At 43.0% G+C, this 23,627-nt stretch overlaps 2 protein-coding genes across 2 annotated transcripts in view; one reads left to right on the top strand and one right to left on the bottom strand.

The window, feature by feature from the left end:
• Positions 1 to 403, bottom strand: part of ACTR8 (actin related protein 8) — a 40,445-nt gene extending 40,042 nt beyond the window's left edge. Inside the window, exon 1 of the mRNA XM_082264910.1 lies at positions 231 to 403. Coding sequence (XP_082121036.1) covers positions 231 to 368 — 138 coding nt within the window. The 5' untranslated portion in view covers positions 369 to 403. The remainder of the gene's footprint in view (positions 1 to 230) is intronic.
• A 257-nt stretch (positions 404 to 660) lies between these two features.
• SELENOK (selenoprotein K) lies at positions 661 to 20,246 on the top strand. Its single transcript, XM_082265187.1, has 5 exons — positions 661 to 795; positions 4,716 to 4,806; positions 9,196 to 9,279; positions 14,141 to 14,230; positions 19,883 to 20,246. Exons 1-4 carry the CDS (start codon positions 777 to 779, stop codon positions 14,223 to 14,225), a joined length of 279 nt encoding a protein of 92 aa, XP_082121313.1. The 5' UTR covers positions 661 to 776; the 3' UTR covers positions 14,226 to 14,230; positions 19,883 to 20,246.
• Positions 20,247 to 23,627: the final 3,381 nt, after the last annotated feature.

The raw sequence follows: 23,627 nt of genomic DNA, 5'->3' as shown, positions 1-23,627 counted from the left end.
GGGGAGGAGGGCCCCCACCTTGTACAGGTAGTTAGTGGGGAGGAGAGGCCCCCCTTGTACTGGGGGTCAGCGGGGAGAAAGGGCCCCCTTGTACTGGGGGTCAGTGGGGCCCCCCTTGTACTGGGGGCCAGCGGGGAGGAGAGCCCCCCTTTTACTGGGTATGACTCGCCCAGGGTTAGCTATGTATGGCCAGCCTGATATACAGAACATATAACACCCCTCCCGGTCACCTCCTGCAGAGGCTCAGGAATGGCGGCGGGGACGATGGGTCTCTTCACCCCGCGCTGCTCCTTTTCTTTCTCCTTCCCGTTCTCCGGTTCTCCCTTCTCCGCCTGGGTCATCGCAGCCACCGGGCTTCGACCGCGCATGCGCCACTGACAAGCGCCGACCAGGAGCTAACCCTAGGACTCAGACAGCAGTGTGTACATGAGAGAGAGGACAACAATACACTATCCCTGGGAACTATACAGCCCATTGGTGGATGAGCGGTGTGTTGCCACAGATAATGGACAAACATAACCTATTCCTTGCATCATAGACAACCATGAATAACCCAGGAACATTCTCACTGGAGAATCCAATTGTGTGCATCCTGTGTGCACGTCACTCTGGCAGTGGAGGAGTTAAGTCTGTCCGGCGCCTCTGTAACTAGGACCGCGTTGCCAGGCTCTCCAGGACACGCCCACAGCGTCCAATCAGCGCCCTCCACCTCCTGTTTGGTGTTCCCGGATTTCCGCAGCTATAGCGGAGACTGAGTCACCATCCGAGGAGGAATCATGGTGTACATCTCTAACGGTGAGCCCTGTGTACCGACCACACACACCACACAATCTCATCGGACGATCTCCTGCACAGTGTGGGGTCCAGTCTGTGCGATCCATCACATCTCTGTCCAATCAGGCCGGACCTTCTACTGCACAGCTGTTATCAGATGGAACGGATCGCACAGACTGGACCAGGTCACTCTACACTGTACAGTCTATTACCCATTCACTATACAATCTGATTGTACAATCTGCATTAGAACTGCCAGCAGCCATGCAGTGTGAGAGCCTGTCCGATCGGATAGAACTTACATGGTATTGTTTAGGTAGATCTCATATTACATTGTACAATCTCTATAGATCAAATCAATCTGATTGTATAGTCAGCTGTAAGTTCACTACGCATGTAACAATCTGATTGTACAATCTTATATAGATCTACCATTAAAGTAGAATTGTAGGCACAACTTTTTTTAATTTTGGATAAATAAATGGAAGATTGTAACCCCTGTCAGATATTTTTTTCTCTATCTGTGTCCCATGGTGGAGATTTCTCTTCACTTCCTGTCCCAAAACCAAACAGGAAGTGAGAGGAAATCCCTGCAAATGAAGGTAATTTCCTGGTGACCCCCCAGGTCAGCAGAACTAGTGTCCCCATTGGAAGATTCCCCTTCTATTACTTTTCTGGGGACAACCCAAATAAAGCTTTGCCTTTAGTTATACTTTAACCACTTCAGCCCCAGAGGATTTGGCTGCTCAAAGACCAGGGCCTATTTTGCGATTCGGCACTGACAATTGCGCGGTCGTGTGACACTGGACCCAAATGAAATTGACGTCCTTTCTTTCCCACAAACAGAGCTTTCTTTTGGTGGTATTTGATCACCTGTGCGATTTTTATTTTTTGCGCTATAAACAAAAAAAGAGCGACAATTTTGAAAAAATAACATTTTTCACATTTTTTTATATGAAATTCCCCCCAAAAAAGTAGAAATCAAAATTTTTTAACATTTTAGGCCAATTTGTTTTCTGCTACATATGTTTGGTAAAAAAAATCACAATAAGCGTATTTTGATTGGTTTCCGCAAAAGTTATTGCGTCTACAAACTACTGGAAAGATTTTTGTCATTTTTATTGTTTTTTTTTTTTTTACTAGTAATGGCGGCGATCTGCGTTTTTTGTTGCGGGACTGCGACATTGCAGCGGACAGATCGGACCCTTGACTGACATTTTTGACACTTTTGGGCTTACCAGTGACATTACTGCAGTAATCAGTGCTATATATATATATATATATATAGATATATGCACTGCTACTGTAATTATGACAATGGCAAGGAAGGGGTTAACTTTATTGGTGATCAAGGGGTTAAATGTATCCCTAGGGGCGTGTTTCTAACGGTGGGGGGGGCGTGGCTTGTGATGTAACCACAGAGACATACGATCCTACATAGCAGGATCGTGTAGTCTCTGCAGTTACATCAGGGAGAATGACAGGCAGCTTTGTTTACATCAGCCGTCTGTCTTTCTCCCTCTCCAGCGGGAGATCGCGAGTGACCGGCAGACATCGGAGCCGCCGGTCACTCGTGCGGGGTTGTTAGTGAATGAGCGGGGGCTGGAGCGCGCCCCCGGCGGCGTGCGCTCGCCCCCTAGAGGCTCGTAGGCGAGCGACGTAGCCCTACGTCGGTTTGCCTGTAGGGGGCTGACTGCCGCAGTAAATAGTCGTGCAGCGGTCGGCAAGTGTTTAACTATATAGAACAAGTGACCGCCTGATAGGATACAAATTGATTTCATGGTTTAGATGGGTGCTCATATTACATAGTGTACGTAATCCAAAGCTGATTGTAACCCTTGGTTTGTAGCATGTTGTACAATCAGATTGTATGGTGTGTGTGATCAGCTTTATGTGTGTAATGGGCCATACACACTATACAATTGTCTTTAGATTTTTTCCTTTTGATTTGCTAAAACCATATAATATGAGGTCAAATCTAAACACTTTGAATTTGTATGCAATCAGGCAGACCCTTGTACTACATAGTTGAAGGTAAATCTAAAGGAAATCTACCAACAAAAGTTGTATAGTGTGTATCCAGCTTTACAGTAGCATCTGCTTTAAGATCCCACCCCTCCCCCCAGCATATGGGTAGTACAGATCTGTATGTGTGGGGGAGATATCAGATCCTATAAATGATATAATGATCCCACTGCTGTCTACCACATCGCTGGCTGGGAGGTTTCTGTCCTTCCAGATTTCCGGGGATCAATGACCCCCCCATACCCCACTGGGGGGACACACTGGTCAGGGCTGGCGGGTGTTGGCCTTTGAAGAGCGATCCACAGTGCAGGCACAGCTGACAGGCATGTACAAAAAAATCCCAGTCAAAAAACTGGTTAAGGCCCGTACACACGTACCGAATGTCGGCCGAACGATCGGCCGTCTTTTGTCCAGGGCTGTCCTGTCGGTTGAAAAGTGCTAAAGACTGCACACGAATTTTGTTGGCCAACAACAGCCGACTGCAGAAGTGATGTCATGTGATGGTTAACTTTCCGTGTGTTTTATCTTCTCTGAGCATGCCCAGTCTTGCTCATCTGCTGTTAGTCGGCCGAATTCTGTACTGACTTGCGAACAATTGGCCGTTCTGGTGACGTCCAACAAAAATTTTATAGCCTGCACAACAGATTCTGTTCAGCCGAAAAGTCGCAGTCGGTTGTCAGAAGCATCATACTAACAAGCCGACAATCGGCCGAGCGGCTGAATATTTACGGCCGACAATCGCTACGTGTGTACGGGGCTTAAGTGAAAAAGGGGGTGTGGGGAACCTATGGGTGCAAAACCATCAAAGAACTAAAAAAAGAGAATAGCAAGGCCATTCAAAAGATAAGGCGATATCCACGCAGCATCATAGGCAGAAAAAAAAAAGTTTGTTCGATAATCAGTAATAAATAAGATATTGTCACACGTATCTGTAAAGAGATCACAAGACATGACATACAAATAGGCTAAAAAAGCACCCAGATGATGATACAGGGTGACTAATGCAGGGGATGCAGCACTCAAACAGCAAAATGTATAATAGAATTCCCACTAGACCAAACTATGGCCCTCCAGTTGTTCAGGAACTACAATTCCCATCATGCCTAGTCATGTCTGTGAATGTCAGAGTTTTGCAATGCCTCATGGGACGTGTAGTTCCCCAACAGCTGGAGGGCCGTAGTTTGAGGATCCCTGCTCGGACTAGACTGTATGACACAATGATAACCAGGAAAACAAGCATAGCTAAAGCAAACCCAAAGAGTAAAGTTAAAAGGCACCATGGAGAGAATATCACTTTTCAAAGTGCCAAGTTCAGTGCGCCAGGTGTGTATCCATGAGATGAGGCACATGACATCCTGCACTTCATTTCACACATATGCAATATGACACGAGTGATGTCAGTTTTTAAATGACAGTCGTGCTGACCAATGAGCACTTACCTTTGCATTGTGATGAATACTCTCTCCGGCGCGGTGTATTGCAATGTACAGACCACCACACCAACCAAAGGGGGCACTATGGCCTACATTTTCACTTTAACATATTAACCTTTTATTCATTTATCTTAAGGCCCCTTTCACATTTGTGCGACTTGTCATGCGATTTGGGACTGAAAAATCACATGACAAGTGGTTCTCCATTATTTCCAATGAGCCCCATTCACATCTGTGCGACTTGAAGTCACCAAAGTAGTCCCTGCACTACTTTTGGCATGATTTTGATGCGTTTTGAGGAAAAGACATTATAAGCGCACTCAAACTTGCATCAAAATCGTGGCAACAAAGTCGCATCAAATCGTGCGACTTTGAAGTCGCACAAGTGTGAAAGGGGACTTAGAGATTTAAAGTGACCCTGTCAATGCTCATAGTCTATATTGTATCATTTTATTTTATGTCATCCTTTCCTTTTTTTCTCAGGACAAGTGTTGGATGGTCAGAGCAGATCACCATGGAGACTTTCCTTTATTACAGATCTGTTCTGGGGAATTACAGACTTTGTTGTTCTATTGTAAGTATTCTTCCAAGTAGTTCAATGTGATTTTTATTGAATTTTGCCAAGTAAGGAATATTCTTCCCACTGACTACCAATGTAAGGGTCATTCTTCCCACTGACCACCAATGTAAGCAGCATTCATCTCACTGACCACCAATGTTAGGGGCATTCTTCCCACTCACCACCAATGTAAGGGTCATTCTTCCCACTAACCATCAATGTAAGGGACATTCTTCCCACTGACCCCCAATGTAAGGGTCATTCTTCCCACTGACCACCAATGTAAGCAGCATTCATCTCACTGACCACCAATGTTAGGGTCATTCTTCCCACTCACCACCAATGTAAGGGTCATTCTTCCCACTAACCATCAATGTAAGGGACATTCTTCCCACTGACCCCCAATGTAAGGGGCATTCAGCCCACTGACCACCAATGTAAGGGACATTCTTCCTCCTGACCACCAATGTAAGGGGCATTCTTCCCACTCACCACCATTGAAAGGCTATTCTTCCCACTAACCACCAATGTAAGGGACATTCTTCCTCCTGACCACCAATGTAAGGGGCATTCTTCCCACTCACCACCAATGTAAGGGGAATTCTTCCCACTCACCACCAATGTAAGGGGCATTCTTCCCACTCACCACCAATGTAAGGGGAATTCTTCCCACTCACCACCAATGTAAGGGGAATTCTTCCCACTCACCACCAATGTAAGGGGCATTCTTCCCACTCACCACCAATGTAAGGAGCATTCTTCCCACTGACCACCAATGTAAGGGGCATTCTTCCCACTGACCACCAATGTAAGGGGCATTCTTCCCACTGACCACCAATGTAAGGGGCATTCTTCCCACTCACCACCATTGAAAGGCTATTCTTCCCACTAACCACCAATGTAAGGGGCATTCTTCCCACTGACCCCCAATGTAAGGGGCATTCTTCCCACTGACCACCAATGTAAGGGGCATTCTTCCCACTGACCACCAATGTAAGGGGCATTCTTCCCACTGACCACCAATGTAAGGGGCATTCTTCCCACTCACCACCATTGAAAGGCTATTCTTCCCACTAACCACCAATGTAAGGGACATTCTTCCCACTGACCACCAATGTAAGGGGCATTCTTCCCACTGACCACCAATGTAAGGGGCATTCTTCCCACTGACCACCAATGTAAGGGGCATTCTTCCCACTCACCACCATTGAAAGGCTATTCTTCCCACTAACCATCAATGTAAGGGGCATTCTTCCCACTGACCACCAATGTAAGGGGCATTCTTCCCACTCACCACCAATGTAAGGGGCATTCTTCCCACTGACCATCAATGTAAGGGGCATTCTTCCCACTGACCACCAATGTAAGGGGCATTCTTCCCACTCACCACCAATGTAAGGGGCATTCTTCCCACTGACCCCCAATGTAAGGGGGGCATTCTTCCCACTGACCCCCAATGTAAGGGGGGCATTCTTCCCACAGACCCTCATGCCAATGTCCTGTGAGCTGAAGATATAATAATTTTTAGCAAGTGTTCCCAAAGACCTGGCAGTTATTTCAAGAGTTCCTCCGTGTTAGAAAGCTTGAGAAAGGCTGCAGTAGACCATGGATATTGTATAGATAGGTTGACAAGAATGAGAGGAAAAAAGAGGAAAAAAATCAATTACCATTACTGTGGCACATCAAAGTTGTGGCTGATGCCATCCAAACACTCCAAATATTTTGCACATGTTTTTAGCATTTGCCTAGTCTTTTTAAAGCTACAACTTACACTATGGTAATTGGCATTCCCATACTGCAGCTGAAGGGTGCTTTAAAGGCTTTGAGCTGCTCAAAGCTTTTGTTAAAACTTCTGTGCCTCTACCTGGTAGTGTGGAAACATGGACTGTTGGTGGTCCCTGAGGATTGTAGTCTGGAAACACTGCCTTATGTAGAGTGCAATGTTCCTCACTATAAAACATGATCTTTATCATCACAGCTCAGTCCACCCAAAGGTTATCATTTTATTGTAGCTGGAGCCTGGTGAGCTAAATCAGCCCCTGTCTTCTCATATGTCCCGAATACAACATTGAACTCTACCTGACATATCTCCCCACCGTGTCATAATGTCCAAAGCAGGCGTGCTGACCTAGGAATTCCATTGGATCTCGGAGTTTGCAAAAAAAGAAACTGTCGGGTGGTTTGAATCTCCAGCGTGTAAATATCATTTTTTAGTGAACTCCCTCTAAAGATGACCCTAAGGCCCCTTTCACATTTATGTGATCTAAAAGTCACGTGATTTTACCACAATTTTGACTGGACTTGAAGCAATGTCTATGTCTTCTGACCTCAAAAAGCATTAAAATCATTACAAAGTAGTGCAGGGACAACTTTGAAGTCGTTGCGACTTGAAGTCGTACAGATATGAACGGTACTCATTGGAAATCATGGAGTACGACTTGTCATGCGACTTTGCAGTCCCAAATCCCAGGATGACCGACATTTTATTCTCCAGAGTCTTTGCTAAAAAAATATATATAATGTTTGGGGGTTCTAAGTAGTTTTCTAGGAAAAAATACTGGTTTTAACGCGTGAACAAAAAGTGTCCGAAATAGGGCTGGGGCTTAAGTGGTTAATAGAAAACTTAAAAAACCAAAGCAGTGCCACGCCAGATCAAAATATGTGCAATCAATAATCTTAGTGTCCATTCACACTGGTACGACTTGTCAGGCGACTTGGTCAGCCTGACAAGTCACGCACCGTCGCTCCCATAGTGTAGTACAGGAGCCGTTCTAATAGGAGTGACACAAGTTGCTCCGACTTAGAAAAAGGGTCCTGTACTACTTCGGGGTGACCTGGAGGCGACTTGCATAGACATTCATTTTATGAAGTCCATGCAAGTCGCGCTGCACGCGACTTCACAGGTCGCCCCCGAAGTCGTGCCGCTGCAGTGTGAATGCGGTCTAATAGAGAATAAAAAGAAAAGTGCTTAAATATTCTATAGTGTAATCAGTCCAAATAATATGTGAGAAGTGGCAAAAAAAGTCCAAATCTTCACACAAGTGTCCACCACTGCCCCTCCGTGAGTGTGTTAATCTCTGACCCAAGAATCACCCCAGGTCATATGCAGCTATACCCCACAGGGGTCAGAAGATGGTAGGAGGGATCGCATACAGGACACCTAGAAGATTTCTAGGATTGGGTTCCATGCACCCCCAGAGAGAGATCCCAGGCATGAAAGGGAAGGCACAAGAAATCCAATGCTCTTCGTTTAGGTAATTTTAATAAAAATCAATGTATTCCCAAAGGAAGCACTCAATAGTGCATATAGGACACAGTCTCCGCAAACCGCTCGAGAGGATGTGACATTCGGCTCCGCCCCTTATACGCGTTACGTCCGCGCAATGAGCAGTGACTTCTTCGGTAAGGGGTCTTTTGACCTCAAAAAGCATTAAAATCATTCTAAAGTAGTGCAGGGACTACTTTGAAGTCGTTGCGACTTGAAGTCGTACAGATATGAACGGTACTCATTGGAAATCATGGAGTATGACTTGTCATGCGACTTTGCAGTCCCAAATCGCAGGACAAGTCGCACAAATGTGAAAGGGGCATTAATGGAAAACTGGTAATGAAATGTTTCATTAAGAGAGGGTTATAACCTACACGTACAGGGGGTGCCCCAACAAATTCACTAAGGTCTGGGAGCTGTGGCTTGAGGCTAAAGACACTGTTGTAGATCAGGATGTTGGTATGCCCTGACCCTGCTCACGGACTGTCCTATTTTAGCTTGTGGTGATGTGGGATCTAAGTGGCCCCTAGCACACAATGGGCCAGAGGCCGTTTGGTGTTATGCGCATTGGTACTTCTGTAGGATGTCTGAGATTTGCACATGCTCTCTCTAAGCAGCATCCATTGTTGGGGGGTTGGTGGTTATAGTTAAGTTATTATTGTTGTTCTTTTGTTTTTGTATTTTTGAGCCTGGGTATGCCCACATGGCTCTGTTTTGTACCTTGTTTTTCCAAAAATACAATAAACAGAATTTTCAAAAAAAAAAAAAAAGAGAGGGTTATAATTCCCCTATTAAGTTTTTCTTTTTTGCCATGTGTGTCCCATTGAGGGGATTTCCCTTCACTTCCTGTCCCGTAGCCAAACAGGAAGTATGAGGAAAGTGTCACCAGAATAAGTGTCCCCATTGGAAGATTTCCCCTCTTTTCCTGTTCTGGTGACAATCCAAAATTGAGGATTTTCTTTCACTCTCAGTGATAACGGTAAACAGGACAAATACAGAGGATACATCTACATAATGGGGCACACACAGCAATAAAAATCTGACAGATGTTCTTATCTCTCTCTTAACTAAAAAAAAGTTTTACCTTCAATTATACTTTAATTCTAATTATAGTAATAAGGTGTTTTGTTTTTTAGTTTTCAGAGCATGGTCAGACCTGATATATCGAGAAGAGGCCAATCAAACTCTGTATCCAGCTCACGGTTCGATGATGGGAGAGGGTATGACTCTTCATATTTTCTGTTATCTCTTACAGGTCGTGATGGTGTAAAGAAAAAATAAAATAGGGGGTACTTGTTAACCACTTAAGCCCCGGAGGATTTTCCTGCTAAACGACCAGGGGGTATTTTGCGATTCGGCACTGCGTGACTTTAACGGACAATTGCGCGGTCGTGCGACGCTGTACCTAAACGAATTTGACGTCTTTTTTTCCCCACAAACAGAGCTTTCTTTTGGTGGTATTTGATCACCTGTGCGCTTTTTACTTTTTGCGCTATAAACAAAAAAAGAGCGTACATTTTGCAAAAATAACAATATTTTTCACATTTTTTTATATGAAATTCCCCCAAAAAAAAATGTAAAAATCAAAATTTTTTAACATTTTCGGCCAATTTGTTTTATGCTACATATGTTTGGTAAAAAAAATCGCAAAAAGCGTATTTTTTTTGGTTTGCGCAAAAGTTATCGCGTTTACGAACAAAGGGAAAGATTTCTGTCATTTTTGTTGTTTTTTTTTTTAACGCGTAATGGCGGCGATCTGCGTTTTTTTTTTTTTTTTTTTTGCGGTACTGCGACATTGGGGCGGACAGATCGGACCCTTGACTGACATTTTTGACACTTTTGGGGTTACCAGTGACATTTCTACAGTAATCAGTGCTATATATATGCACTGTTACTGTAAAAATACACTGGTAGTGAAGGGGTTAACTTTATTTGGGAGGGAGGGGCTGTGTGTGTCCCTAGGGGCGTGCTTTCTACTGTGATTGGCTGTGGCTTGAGCTGTAAGGACACTGATCAACGGATCTACATAGTAGATCCGTGTGATCAGTGTCTTTACACCGAGGAGAATGACAGGCAGCTTGTTTACACAAGCCGCCTGACTTTCTCCCTCTCCCCCGACGATCGCCGAGTGACCGGCGGACATCGGGTCCGCCAGTCACACGCGCGGGGGGGTCCATGACCGCGCGGGAGCGGGAGCGCGCCTCCGCGGGCGCGCGCTCGCTCCCCAGAGCCTCACAGGCTAGCGACGTAGACCTACGTCACTCTGCCTGTGAGCGGCTGACTGCCGCAGTAAATATACTGTGAGCAGTCGGCAAGCAGTTAAAAAAAAAAAAAAAGCTAGGGGGTGGGGGGCACACAGGTATTTGCCGTTTATGCAAACAAAGTGCTGCGCTAATCTGAAATAAATCATATACAACAAAATGAAAATGCAATTGCATACAGTGACCAAAAGTCAATAATAAAATTGTGTGGCATGCAAGTAAAAAAACACATTGATGATCCTGTCCAAATAACATATTAAAAAAAGTTCCATATACAAAGAAGGTAGTTCCAGAGGTGATTTGCAAGAAAAAAAAAAAAATCCATATACTGATCCTCATCTCGATCCAGTGATGTGCACAAGGGCCTCAGCTCTCTGAGGACTCTCCTTCCTTATTGGCTGAGACATTGGCTCCCGCTGCTGTCAATCACAGCAAGTGAGCCCAAGAAGGGGGGGCGGGGCTACTCCGCTGCTCTGTGTGTGAATGGACATGCAGAGGTGCGGCTCGGGAATAAGCCTGCTTGGGTGCCCCCATTGCAGGCTGCTTGCTCTGGGGGCACTCGGAAGGAGGAAGGGGTCAAAAGCGCCAGCAAGGGACCTGAGAAAAGGAGGATCGGGGGCTGCTCTGTGCAAAACCATTACACAGAGCAAGTAGGTCTGACATGCTTGTTATTTACAGTGCCTTGCGAAAGTATTCGGCCCCCTTAAACGTTGCAACCTTTTGCCACATTTCAGGCTTCAAACATAAAGATATAAAACTGTAATTTTTTGTGAAAGAATCAACAACAAGTGGGACACAATCATGAAGTGGAACGAAGCTTATTGGATATTTCAAACTTTTTTAACAAATAAAAAAACGGAATAATTGGGCGTGCAAAATTATTCAGCCCCCTTAAGTTAATACTTTGTAGCGCCACCTTTTGCATGTGATTACAGCTGTAAGTCGCTTGGGGTATGTCTCTATCAGTTTTGCACATCGAGAGACTGAAATTTTTGCCCATTCCTCCTTGCAAAACAGCTCAAGCTCAGTGAGGTTGGATGGAGAGCGTTTGTGAACAGCAGTTTTCAGTTCTTTCCACAGATTCTCGATGGGATTCAGGTCTGGACTTTGACTTGGCCATTCTAACACCTGGATATGTTTATTTGTGAACCATTCCATTGTAGATTTTGCTTTATGTTTTGGATCATTGTCTTGTTGGAAGACAAATCTCCATCCCAGTCTCAGGTCTTTTGCAGACTCCATGAGGTTTTCTTCCAGAATGGTCCTGTATTTGGCTCCATCCCTCTTCCCATGAATTTTGACCATCTTCCCTGTCCCTGCTGAAGAAAAGCAGGCCCAAACCATGATGCTGCCACCACCATGTTGTTTGACAGTGGGGATGGTGTGTTCAGGGTGATGAGCTGTGTTGCTTTTACGCCAAACATAACGTTTTGCATTGTTGCCAAAAAGTTTGATTTTGGTTTCATCTGACCAGAGCACCTTCTTCCACATGTTTGGTGTGTCTCCCAGGTGGCTTGTGGCAAACTTTAAACGACACTTTTTATGGATATCTTTAAGAAATGGCTTTCTTCTTGCCACTCTTCCATAAAGGCCAGATTTGTGCAGTATACGACTGATTGTTGTCCTATGGACAGAGTCTCCCACCTCAGCTGTAGATCTCTGCAGTTCATCCAGAGTGATCATTGGCCTCTTGGCTGCATCTCTGATCAGTCTTCTCCTTGTATGAGCTGAAAGTTTAGAGGGACGGCCAGGTCTTCGTAGATTTGCAGTGGTCTGATACTCCTTCCATTTCAATATTATCGCTTGCACAGTGCTCCTTGGGATGTTTAAAGCTTGGGAAATCTTTTTGTATCCAAATCCGGCTTTAAACTTCTCCACAACAGTATCTCGGACCGGCCTGGTGTGTTCCTTGTTCTTCATGATGCTCTCTGCGCTTTAAACGGACCTCTGAGACTATCACAGTGCAGGTGCATTTATACGGAGACTTGATTACACACAGGTGGATTCTATTTATCATCATTAGTCATTTAAATCAACATTGGATCATTCAGAGATCCTCACTGAACTTCTGGAGAGAGTTTGCTGCACTGAAAGTAAAGGGGCTGAATAATTTTGCACGCCCAATTTTTCAGTTTTTTATTTGTTAACAAAGTTTGAAATATCCAATAAATTTCGTTCCACTTCATGATTGTGTCCCACTTGTTGATTCTTCACAAAAAATTACAGTTTTATATCTTTATGTTTGAAGCCTGAAATGTGGCAAAAGGTTGCAAAGTTCAAGGGGGCCGAATACTTTCGCAAGCCACTGTATATATAAAAAAAAAAAAAAAGCCTTTAATATCACTTTAAAGTGTGTACGAAGTCTAGGACAGAGGAAGATCTCTACTGAAAAGAGAAGAATTAACACAAGGGACATTCCCTGTAAGTTATGTCCCTTGTGCTGATTTTTATTTTTAGCCAAGCTTGGGCTTTAATAACCCTTTTTATATTGTGCCCCAGTCGCGTGCCATTTCCATACATTCTACTAGGCACAGTGAGTCTCCCCCCCCCCCCCCCCCCCATGCCCATGTGACAGAAAGAGAGCATCTCATCTCATGGCCTTTTTCCACAATGTGGAGGATTTAACCCCTTAGGTTCCACAGTGAGTACAACAAGCATGCTTTACTGCATATACACACTGATTTTACTGTTGTGGGTTTAGTAACACTTTAAAGACCAAGTCAGCAGTGACAGTTATTTTTTATTCCAATTTTCCTTAAAGTGATACTAAACACACACTGTTTAATTTACATTGCCCCTTCTATCTCATGTGGATGATGGCACAGTAATTATTTTAATAACAAAACTCAAAAACATCTAAGTACCTTTTTCCTAATCGTTATACAGCTGTCACATGACCCAGCTCTTTCCCAGCCTGTCTGCAGGGAAGCAAAAGCAGGAGAAGGTTCTATTTCTCTGCTGCTGGTCACATGTTCAAAATGAAGGAAAAAAATAACCCTTTGGAATACAAAGTAAAAATAATTAAATAATATCAATAAACTGTTTTGTCATATAAATATATATTTAAAATCAAATCTTTATTATTTTAAGGAAATAACATGGTGTGAGTGGATTTCTGACAGTTACAGGCTGTCTCGTGCCCCTCCAGCCTGTGTCCCAGAATAAGTGGGAGGTGAAGCCACCATTAATCTACATGTAATATCCCGCCCCCATTGTGTTTAGCTGGTTGGTGGGCATGGAGGAGGAGCGAGGGAGGGAGTGGAATGTAATTTATCCCTGTGTATGTGCCCACATGTGTGACTCTATAATCACATGGGCCGCTCAGAAGGGATAGGGAGGAAATGCTCACCATAGAAACTCACTGAAAACTGAGCATGTGCAGAGTTGCCACCACAGCTACAAAATCCCTTGCTGAATAGGGGACAGAAGGTGGAACAGCAGGATCAATCAGTTTTTTTTGCAGAATACAGAACATGAGTGAGCATGAACAGCGTGTAATACACCATTTATTGATAGTTTTTTTATGATGTGGGTTTAGTGACACTTTAAATATTTTCTGAATGATTTCATAGGTTACAGTGATACATATTGCAGCTTTGTCTGAACTCCTGCCATTTTCTGCGGTAATATCCAGTGTTCCCAGTGAATTGAATCCTATTGGTCAGATAAATTATGTGAAAGATGGATGTGCGTGGGTTCAGTTACCCATCAATGTCTTATAATAGCCAGAGACCTAAAGTTTTATTTGGAATGGCATAGCATTTTTTTTTATTGTTTATATTCATCATTCTGCCGTTTCTGATGTCTCTTTTCATTGCAGACCTCCAGGAAATCCACGCCGGAGAATGGGAAGAATCAATCACGGTTCAGGCCCCAGTCCCCCACCAATGGCTGGAGGTGGATGAGGAAGGTATGGTGTTTCTTGAACAAGGCAGGAGTATGAAGAATATTTTTGTTCTTGAAGTGAACCTAGAGACGATGAGAACAATTATCAGGCGTATTGTCAGCTGTTCCCATTCCTGCAGCTTTTGTGGCCCCAGCAAAGTCTGATTAATTTAGTATTAGAAGCCTTTTATCTTTATTAATTTATATACTGTCATCGTCATCTACTGTGGACACTGTACAATGTGTGGCCTCATTTAGATGGGATTACTTATACATGCACCCATGTGATGGCCACAGTTTGGATGCACAGGTGCTTCTCTGTGCAGGCAGGGTCATTCATGTCAATTGGGATGCAGCGGCTGCACAGCCACTGCTCCCGATTTGACATGATTGGAGTGGCTGCATCCCAATTGACATGAATGGGACTGCCTGCATGTGGACGCATGGAACACCTATGCATCCCTTGCATACAAAACACAGCTGTCACACGGATATACGCTTAAGTACGCCTGTGTGAATGAGGCCTATGTGACACAAACAATGTAGGCAATACCTATACAGTGGTGAAAAATAATTATTTGATTCCCTGCAGATTTTGTAAGTTTGCCCATTTACAAAGAAATGAAGGGTCTATCATTTTTATCATAGGCGCATTTTAAGTAATAGAGATAGAAAATCAACCAAAAATCCATAAAAAAAACACGATACAAATGTTATAAAGTAAGTTGTAGTTCAGTGAGTAAAATAAGTATTTGATGCCCCAAACAAAACATGAATTAGAACTTGATGGATAATTCCTTGTTGGCAAGCACAGAGGTAAGACGTTTCTTGTAATTGGTTACCAGGTTTGCACACATCTCAGGAGGGATTTTGGTCCACTCTACTTTACAGATCTTCTCTAAATCCTTAAGGTTTCTTGGCTGTCGCTTGGCAACTCGAAGTTTCAGCTCCCTCCATAAATTTTCTATTGGATATCAGTCTGTAGTCTGACTAGGCCACTCTTTGACCTTAATGTGCTTCTTCTCGAGCCACTCCTTTGTTGCCTTGGCGGTATGTTTTGGGTAATTGTCATAATGGAAAACCCATCCATGACCCATCTTCAGTGTTCTGGCTGAGGGAAGAAGGTTCTCATCCAAGATTTTACAATACATGGCCAAGTCCATTGGCCCTTCAATGCGGCAAAGTCGGCCTGTACCTTTAGCAGAGAAACAGCCCCAAAGCATAATGTTTCCACTTCCTTGCTTGACTGTAGGGATGGTGTTCTTAGAGTCATAGTCCGCATTTTTCTTCCTCCAAACACGGCGAGTCATGTTAATGCCAGAGAGCTCAATTTTGGTCTCATCTTATGTTAGCTCAAATCTTGTCAGGAGGCAATCACGATGATATTACAGCCCTTCAGTTGCTAACCCCCCTTTCTAGATAGTGAATTCACCCTCGTCCGGCCAGGAGTTATGACGACACACAGCACTCAAACTTAGCGCAGTCACAACTCACTTTATTGCAAGTGTAGCTCTTATTTAAGGCATGTTTTGAGCGGGAAAAACTGATCCAAACTGGTTTACAATTCATCAGTCAATAGCACATATCAGACAGAACAGTACATAAAAGGGCCTTTGCTTTCGCCATGCATTTGTGTCAATATGAGGTGTTTTGTTGCAGTATCGGTCCGTCTTGTGTTCAGCTTGTCTGTGTTAATGTAAGCAATTGTCAATTGTTTATGGGTGGTGTCAGTCTCTATGCAAAATGTCTTGTAATCTAAATGCTAAGCCTTAACTCGTTAAGTGTCTGAATGAATGAATGGAAAAGTGTTGAACATGTCAATGTCTTTTCATCTATATGCAAAATACAGCTGTTTGCCGTCCAAGCTGGATGAATGGTTGTCCGTCTAGCTCGTTACGATATAAATGCAAGGGCCCACATTTCATCACAGGATGGGCATAAACTGAAATATATATCTGAAATATCATAAGGCATGTTAATACAATCTTTCATCTTACAACAGCACTTTCTCCCTGCCCTTCTCTGAATCATTTAGATGTTCATTGGCAAACTTCAGATGGGCGGGTATATGTGCCTTCTTGAGGAGGGGGACCTTGCGGGCGCTGCAAGAGTTCAATCCATGGTGGCATATAGTGTTGTTACCAATGGTTTGCTTGGTGACTGTGGTCCTAACTGCGTTGATCGTTCACAAGCTCCTCCCTTGTCGTTCTGGGCTGATCCCTCACTTTTCTCATGATAATGCTTACCTAATGAGGCAAAAAATTGCATGGAGCTCCAGACACTGAGGGCAATTGATGATTATTTGGTATTTCTTCAATTTGCGAATAATCCCTCCAACAGTTGTCTCCTTCTCACCAAGCTTCTTGCTGATGGTCTTGTAGCCCATTCCAGCCTTGTGCAGGTCTACACTCTTGTCCCTGATGTCCTTTGTCAGCTCTTTGGTCTTGGCCATGATGGTGAGGTTTGAACTGAACAAAGAGATTCTGTAGACAGGTGTCTTTTATACACATAATGAGTTGTCCTTAGGAGGACCTTCTTAATTGGACAGGACTCATCTGTGTACCACATGAGCACATACTGTAGCCAGTCTTTGGGAGCCAGAATTATTGTTGGTTGGTAGGGGATCAAATACCTTTTTTACTCCACTGAACTACAACTCAATTTATAACATTTGTATCGTGTTTTTTTTGTGTATTTTTAGTTGATATTCTGTCTCTATCATTTAAAATACACTTATAATAAAAATTATAGACCCTTAATTTCTTTGTAGGTGGGCAAACTTACAAAATCTGCAGGTGATCAAATAATTATTTTCACCATTGTATTCCAACAACTGATATGTATGTACTAGAGATCGACCGGTTATCGGCAAAGCTGATCTATCGGGGGCCGATATGCACTTTCCCCGATAAATTCTGTAATCTGCCACCAAGGTGACCGATTATTGCCGATATTTCGGGAAAGTGCTACTACCGAAGTGATGCCTGCAGCTAGAGGCATCACCCCGGTACCGCCGGCGTCCATAGCCGATGGTCGGTTGACTTGTAATGACAACTGATGCGGCTGAGAAGCCGCTTGGCTGTCATTACAAGGAGCGGGAGGGGACATCCCCCTTTCCGCGGCTCGCCCGGTCTCCCGTCCCACCGGGAGACCTGGGCAACCAGCCTACACGGCCACCGAAGACCCGATCAAAGCCGCATTCGGCTCTGATTGGGTCTCCATGCAAAAACCTGGAAGTGATGTCATGGGTGCCATCACTTCCGTGTACTGTCTTGCGCCAGATTCAAACAAATGACAGCATTCAAAACAGCCAAACTTGACGTTTTGAATGCTTTGAAGTGCAGAGGAGGGGTTTGGGGTCTTTTAAACCCCCCAGATCCCTCCACAAGAGTACCTGTAAAGTAAAAAATTTTAAATGTACAAAAATATCGGCCGATGCCGATATGCATTGACCAAAATATCGGTATCGGCAACGAAAAACCGATATCGGTTGATCACTAGTATGTACCTTCTATCTGTTCAAAGACGTAGGCCTGACACCTTGATGTATAGCATCAGGTAACTTTATTAAACAAAGAGATAATTTTACTCCACAACAAGCTGCTTCCTCTGGTGTGTAAATTTAAAAACTCAGCTTAATTGGGCATCTTTAAGATTTAAGCCAAACTCTAGGCATAAAAAAAAAAAAAACACCAGTCCATACAGGAATGTTTTCATGAAACCACTATCATGGAATTTGAAGAGCAACTACTAGTTTACGTGCCTAATTTTTGACTTGGTATTGCCAATACATCAAAGCTCAGACTGTGAAAGGGGAGTAGCAGCACAAGGAGCCAATCTCTGCTGTGCTGTAGTGGTTACAGCAATAAGCCATAATATTATGACCACTGACAGGTAAATAATAATATGGATTATCGTGTTACAATGGCATCTGAAAGTAGGTGGGATATATTAGGCAGCAAGTGAACCTTTGTCCCTGAAGTTGATGTGTTGAAAGCAGAAAAACAAAATGGGCAAGCTTAACAATTTAGGCGACTTTTACTACGGCCACATTTTAATTGCTAGATGACCGGCGAGAGCAACTTCAAAACAGCAGCTCTTGTGGGATGTTCTCGGTCTCTCAGGACCGACCAACAGTGGTCTAAAAACCAGCAAACCGCCGTCAGGGTCATTTGCACCCAAGCCTCTTAGATGCATGTGGGGAGCGACTGCAGCTCAAATTGCTGCAAAAGTTGTATCTGCTTCCAATAGAAAGGTATCAGAACACACACAGGGCATAGCAATTTGTCGCATATGGGGCTGTGTCTTTACAATGGGCACGTGAGCATCAGAACTGGACCATGGAGCAATGGAAGAAGGTGGCCTGCCTTGCTGAATAATGTTTTCTGTTTCCATCATGTGGACGGCGTGTGCGTTTCTTACCTGGGGAAGAGATGGAACCAGCATGCACTGTGGGAAGAAGGAAAGCCGGCAAAAGCTTAAAGGATCTGCTCCTGACCGCAGATACCTCAGAATACCTTCAGCGATCTAGTGGAGTCCATGACTCAATGGGTCAGGGCTGTTATGGTGGCAGAATGGTGACCTACTCAATATTAGGTGGTTGATCGGTGTAAATCCTAACAAGAAACAGGCTGATAGGAGGGGAAATCAAAGGGACAGAGAGATCAGCTCATCAATCTGCTGATTCTCCTTCACTGTCTTAGGCTGGGACACGGACAAGACCTAGTTGTATTTCCTAACTGCAGTAGAGAAAGGTCAGGTCTCCAGGCTGGCAGGTAGAACTTTGTAAATATCAGAAATGGAAAAAACAGAATATACTGTAAATTGTACATCATAATGTATATTAGAGCAGCACGATTAATCATTAAAAAAAAATTGCAACCCCCCCTTAAACCAATATTTCCACAATTCATGTAACCAGTGCAGAGCCGTTGTCTGCTCAGAGCTGTAAAAACATTTTGACTGCTATTTTTTTTTTATCAACATTGCTCAGCGCTGAGAGATAAAAAGAAACATTGTATCATTTGGTTCTTTTAGATCAAAAGTAAGAACTTTGGTCTGCAATTGAGGTCAGTTTAACTAAGCCTTCTTCTGACACTTGTTGCTTACAAGACAAAATCAGTATTTTTTGCCAGAGACCCTAAAAAGTAAAATGGAGGTCATTGCAATCTTTAATACCACTGTATTTGCGCAGCGGTCTTTCAAATGCAATTTTTTGGGAAAAAGACACTTCAATTATTTAAAAAAAAAAAAACTAAACAGCAAAGTTAGCCCAATTTTTTTGTATAATGTGAAAGATGATGTTACGCCGAGAATCGTGTTTTTTTTTTTTAATTTTTATTCTAAGCAAAAAAAAACGTTCTTCTCATTTTATCCAGAATCGTGCAGCTCTACTGTATATGGATTTCTTCTGTGTATTTGTTGTTTGTGTGGAGTTCAGTTAGACAAAGGAAACCATAAGACAGGCATCCAATGTTGCTTTGTCTTTTTAGCTAACCCATAGTGCTTTAGGCATTTGTCAGAAATGTAATATTTATTTGTAAAATGTTTGTGTGTGTATATATATATATATATATATATATATATATATATATATATATATATATATATATATATATATATATATATATATATATATGTATATGTATATATTAAATGCAGCCTTTTTGTCTTTCAGGTAAACGCCTGCTCCTAAAAGCAGGCATCTAGAGAAGAGCGTGTGCCAGGCAATGGAGACAAGAAAAGGCCCCTTTTTACTGGTCATGTTTTTCTCTATGTGTGCAATACTCTGCAGAAATGCAGATTTATGATGTGGTGCTGGGAATTCCTCCATCAGGATCCAGTACAACTGAATCAGCATATGTAAAACTGTAAATGTCTTATTTTTTTTGTAGTCCTACTTTGTACTGGATTATTAGAGAAGAATATTTTACAAGTAAATGTCCACGCTTGAAATCTAAGCTACGTTTTCTTTTTTTGTAATCTTAAAGCGGATGCTGCAAGTTTTGAATGTGAGATCCCAAAGTGTTTATTATTTTCACGGGGGGGAGGTTGTATGGGGGAAACAGTAAAATGTACCTGTAGGCAGCATAAGTGCCGGTATATACCAAAACTGATTTATAACTGCCTTCAAATATGAGAAATGGAACAAATGGCTTCCTATGGAGTAAACTACACATGTAGTGTCAAAGTAGCAGTTGATCATGCACAATTGGAGCATTGTGTATTCATGAGAGAACGTTTGCTACTGCATGCTATATATGTTATTTTATGTATAGGCAGCCATTTGTTAATGTGTTTAATGCTTTATTGTGACTCTTAGATTTGTTCACACAGGCCTCAGCTTGTATAGGAGCAGTATGTACAGCAAGCTTTGTTGAAGCTTTTAAATTAACCTTTTTCTCCAGTTGGAGTATGTTAAACACAGATCTAAATGGGAGTACTGGTTGTCACTTTAAACAAGTTGCTAGCAGACTTTAACCAAATTTCAAGTAGTTCTGAAGCCTGCTAGCAGCTTGTATAACGCTTTTACTGATATTAACCTAAAGCTTATGTTGGCGGCAGTGTGGACACTTGCCAAGCTCACTGTAGGGAGGCCATCTAATCACTTCCACAATTCCTGGGAGGTAGCGCACCCCCCGTTTTCACCCCACTACCCCCACCATCTATTCTGTGCTCTGCTGCCCCTTGGGGAACAATGTGTAGAGCGGAGGGAGATCAGTAAACGTCTGTTCGCTGATCATCTCTATGGTGAATGCAACGAGAAGCCCGAAAGCAATTCTTCACTTCCAGTTTCAACAAGATATGACAGTGCTGGCTGGGAAAGAAGCTGATCAACCACAATCTGTGCTAGATCAGCTTCAGTGGTGTCCAAAAGTGACATTCTGTAAATAGAACCTGCCATTTCCATTATGCTATCAGATTGGGGGACTGTAAGCACTCAATGTGATAGCAATAAAGTTAAGTAAAAAAAAAAATGATGGTAACAAAAAAAAAAGAAAAAATGCTAGCAGAAAATGTTTAAAGCCCCCTGCCTCCATGTACACGCCCATAGGTTAAAGCCCCCTGCCTCCATGTACACGCCCATAGGTTATAGCCCCCTGCCTCCATGTACAAGCCCATAGGTTAAAGCCCCCTGCCTCCATGTACACGCCCATAGGTACCTGTTTTGGTGCACCTACGCACAAAAACAAGGCTTGAGCATCATATATTCAGTATCCCCATGCACACCACCACTGTAAGGGCATTGAAGCATCGCCTATGGACAGTTTGGGGTACGGTCATTTCATGGGCATGCACAGTTTTGAGTCTAAACAGGTTTGTTTTCTATTTATGCGACACAACCTTCTCATATATTACCAACAGTGGGGTATAATATCGTGCTTGTGTGCACTAGATTTAATTCAAGGGAGTTTTTACCAAAACTATGAGTTTTCTGCTAATATCATGATCTTAAATATTGCAACTGCCATTTTAATCCACAGGGGCTCTGCTTTACATAATTTTCAGCCTAAAATGTGCATTTTAACATGTGCAAAAAATGGCCCTGGCAGTGAAAAGATTGACAACCTTCATTCTGTGCAAAACCTGTGTTTAACATCTTCAAACTGTAGCTGAAGGTTTCTTTAACTCCACTTTCGTGGGGAAAAAAATAGCAAATAAAAAAAAAATAATAATAATCTATTCTAGCATATACAATTGCGACATTTTGTAATTGATTGTTATTAAAAATTACCTTTCCTTTTCAATCTGCAGCTCTGTCATTTTTGGTGAAATGCAATATGGCTACCTGGAGGTGTTCTGTACACAGAGTGTGTACTCTGGGTACAGAACACCCCCCCCCCCCCCCGCCATCAGATATGTAATTTCCTGCTTGTGTGATTGGCTCACTGATTTTCCCAGAAGTCTGCACTATGATACAAGTCAAATTTCCAGCATCCCCTACAACACAAATGTTATTTTTGGTGAGATTTTCCCAATAGGAAATCACATCTAAAGGGATGCAAACCCTGCAATTGTCATCATTAGAGCTTTGCAGGTGCAGCAGCTGTTTGATAATTATGAAACCACTCCCATTAGACTCACTTAGCACATGGACACATACAAGCACACAGGAATTTCTTCGGAATAACAAAAGGTAGGAATCTGCAACAAAGTTTGTCAAAATCCTTGTAATGTACATAAATCACCCAGAGGGGGGAATCCTTTTTTGTCCAAAGAGTGAAGTTACTCTTTAAAATCCTTTTTCTCTTACGTCCTCCGACAGTCGCCGCCCACTCATACAGTCTTCACTTATGGGGTATTGACTTCATCTCCACACAGGAGTTGCCCATAAGTGAAGACTGTATGAGTGGGCGGCGACTGTCAGAGGACTCAGAGAAAGGAATTTTACGGTAAGATTTTACAAAAATTCAGTTTTAATCTGATTTGGTAAATGTTTTGTAAAAGCTCAATGTATACACTGGTTATATACAAACTAAAGCCAGTGTGAACAAAGCCTTTGAGATTAGTTGCTGGTGATTTTAGTAGTATGATATAGCTCCAAAAAATATCCTGTGTGGTTCATGCCTTATTGTTACAGTGATTTTTCATGTTTTGGTAGGTAATTGCTATGTATATCAGTGTAAAAGCATATTTATGTATGTGTTCATTTAGGATTGTTTTAGGCACAGTGGCTTAATGGTTAGCATTTCTGCCTTTCAGCAATGGGCTCCTCCAGTCATGTCCTGGTGAGGACACCATCTGCATGGAGTTTGCATGTTCTCCCTGTGCTTATGTGGGTTTCTTCCCCCACTCAAAAGACATGCTAGTAGGTTAATTAGCTCCTGTCTAAAATTAGCCCCAGTATGATGTTCTACGTAATACTCCCAGGATGGCTACCCCAACAGCAGATAATGCACTTTGAGTCTCCAGGGAGAAAAGTACTATAGATATATAAAATAAGTCCTTATTTCCCCTTTGCTTTCTGCCTTTTACAGGGGAACTATAGTATCTCACAAAAGGGAGTACACCCCTAACATTTTTGTAAATATTTTATTATATCTTTTCATGTGACAACACTGAAAAAATGAAACTTTGCTACAATGTAAAGTAGTGAGTGTACAGCTTGTATAAGTGTCGGTTCACACTACCGCGGCACGACTTCGGGGGTGACCTGTGAAGTCGAGTGCACCGCGACTTCGGCACGACTTGCACGGACTTCATATAATGAATGTCAATGCAAACCGCTCCGATGTCGCCCCGAAGTAGTACAGGAACTACTTTCTAGGTCGGAGCGACTTGAGTCGCTCCTATTAGAACGGTTCCCGTAGCACACAATGGACCGCGACTTGTCAGGCTGACCAGTCGCCTGACAAGTCGCGGTAGTGTGAATGGGCACTAACAGTGTAAATTTGCTGTCCCCTCAAAATAACTCAACACAC

The sequence above is a fragment of the Pelophylax lessonae genome, assembly GCF_965119305.1.
Source record: "Pelophylax lessonae genome assembly, chromosome: 8".
In the NCBI taxonomy this organism is placed as follows: Eukaryota; Metazoa; Chordata; class Amphibia; order Anura; family Ranidae; genus Pelophylax; species Pelophylax lessonae.
The sequence above is the reverse complement of the archived record's forward strand: the minus strand, read 5'-3'. Positions and strand labels throughout refer to the sequence as shown.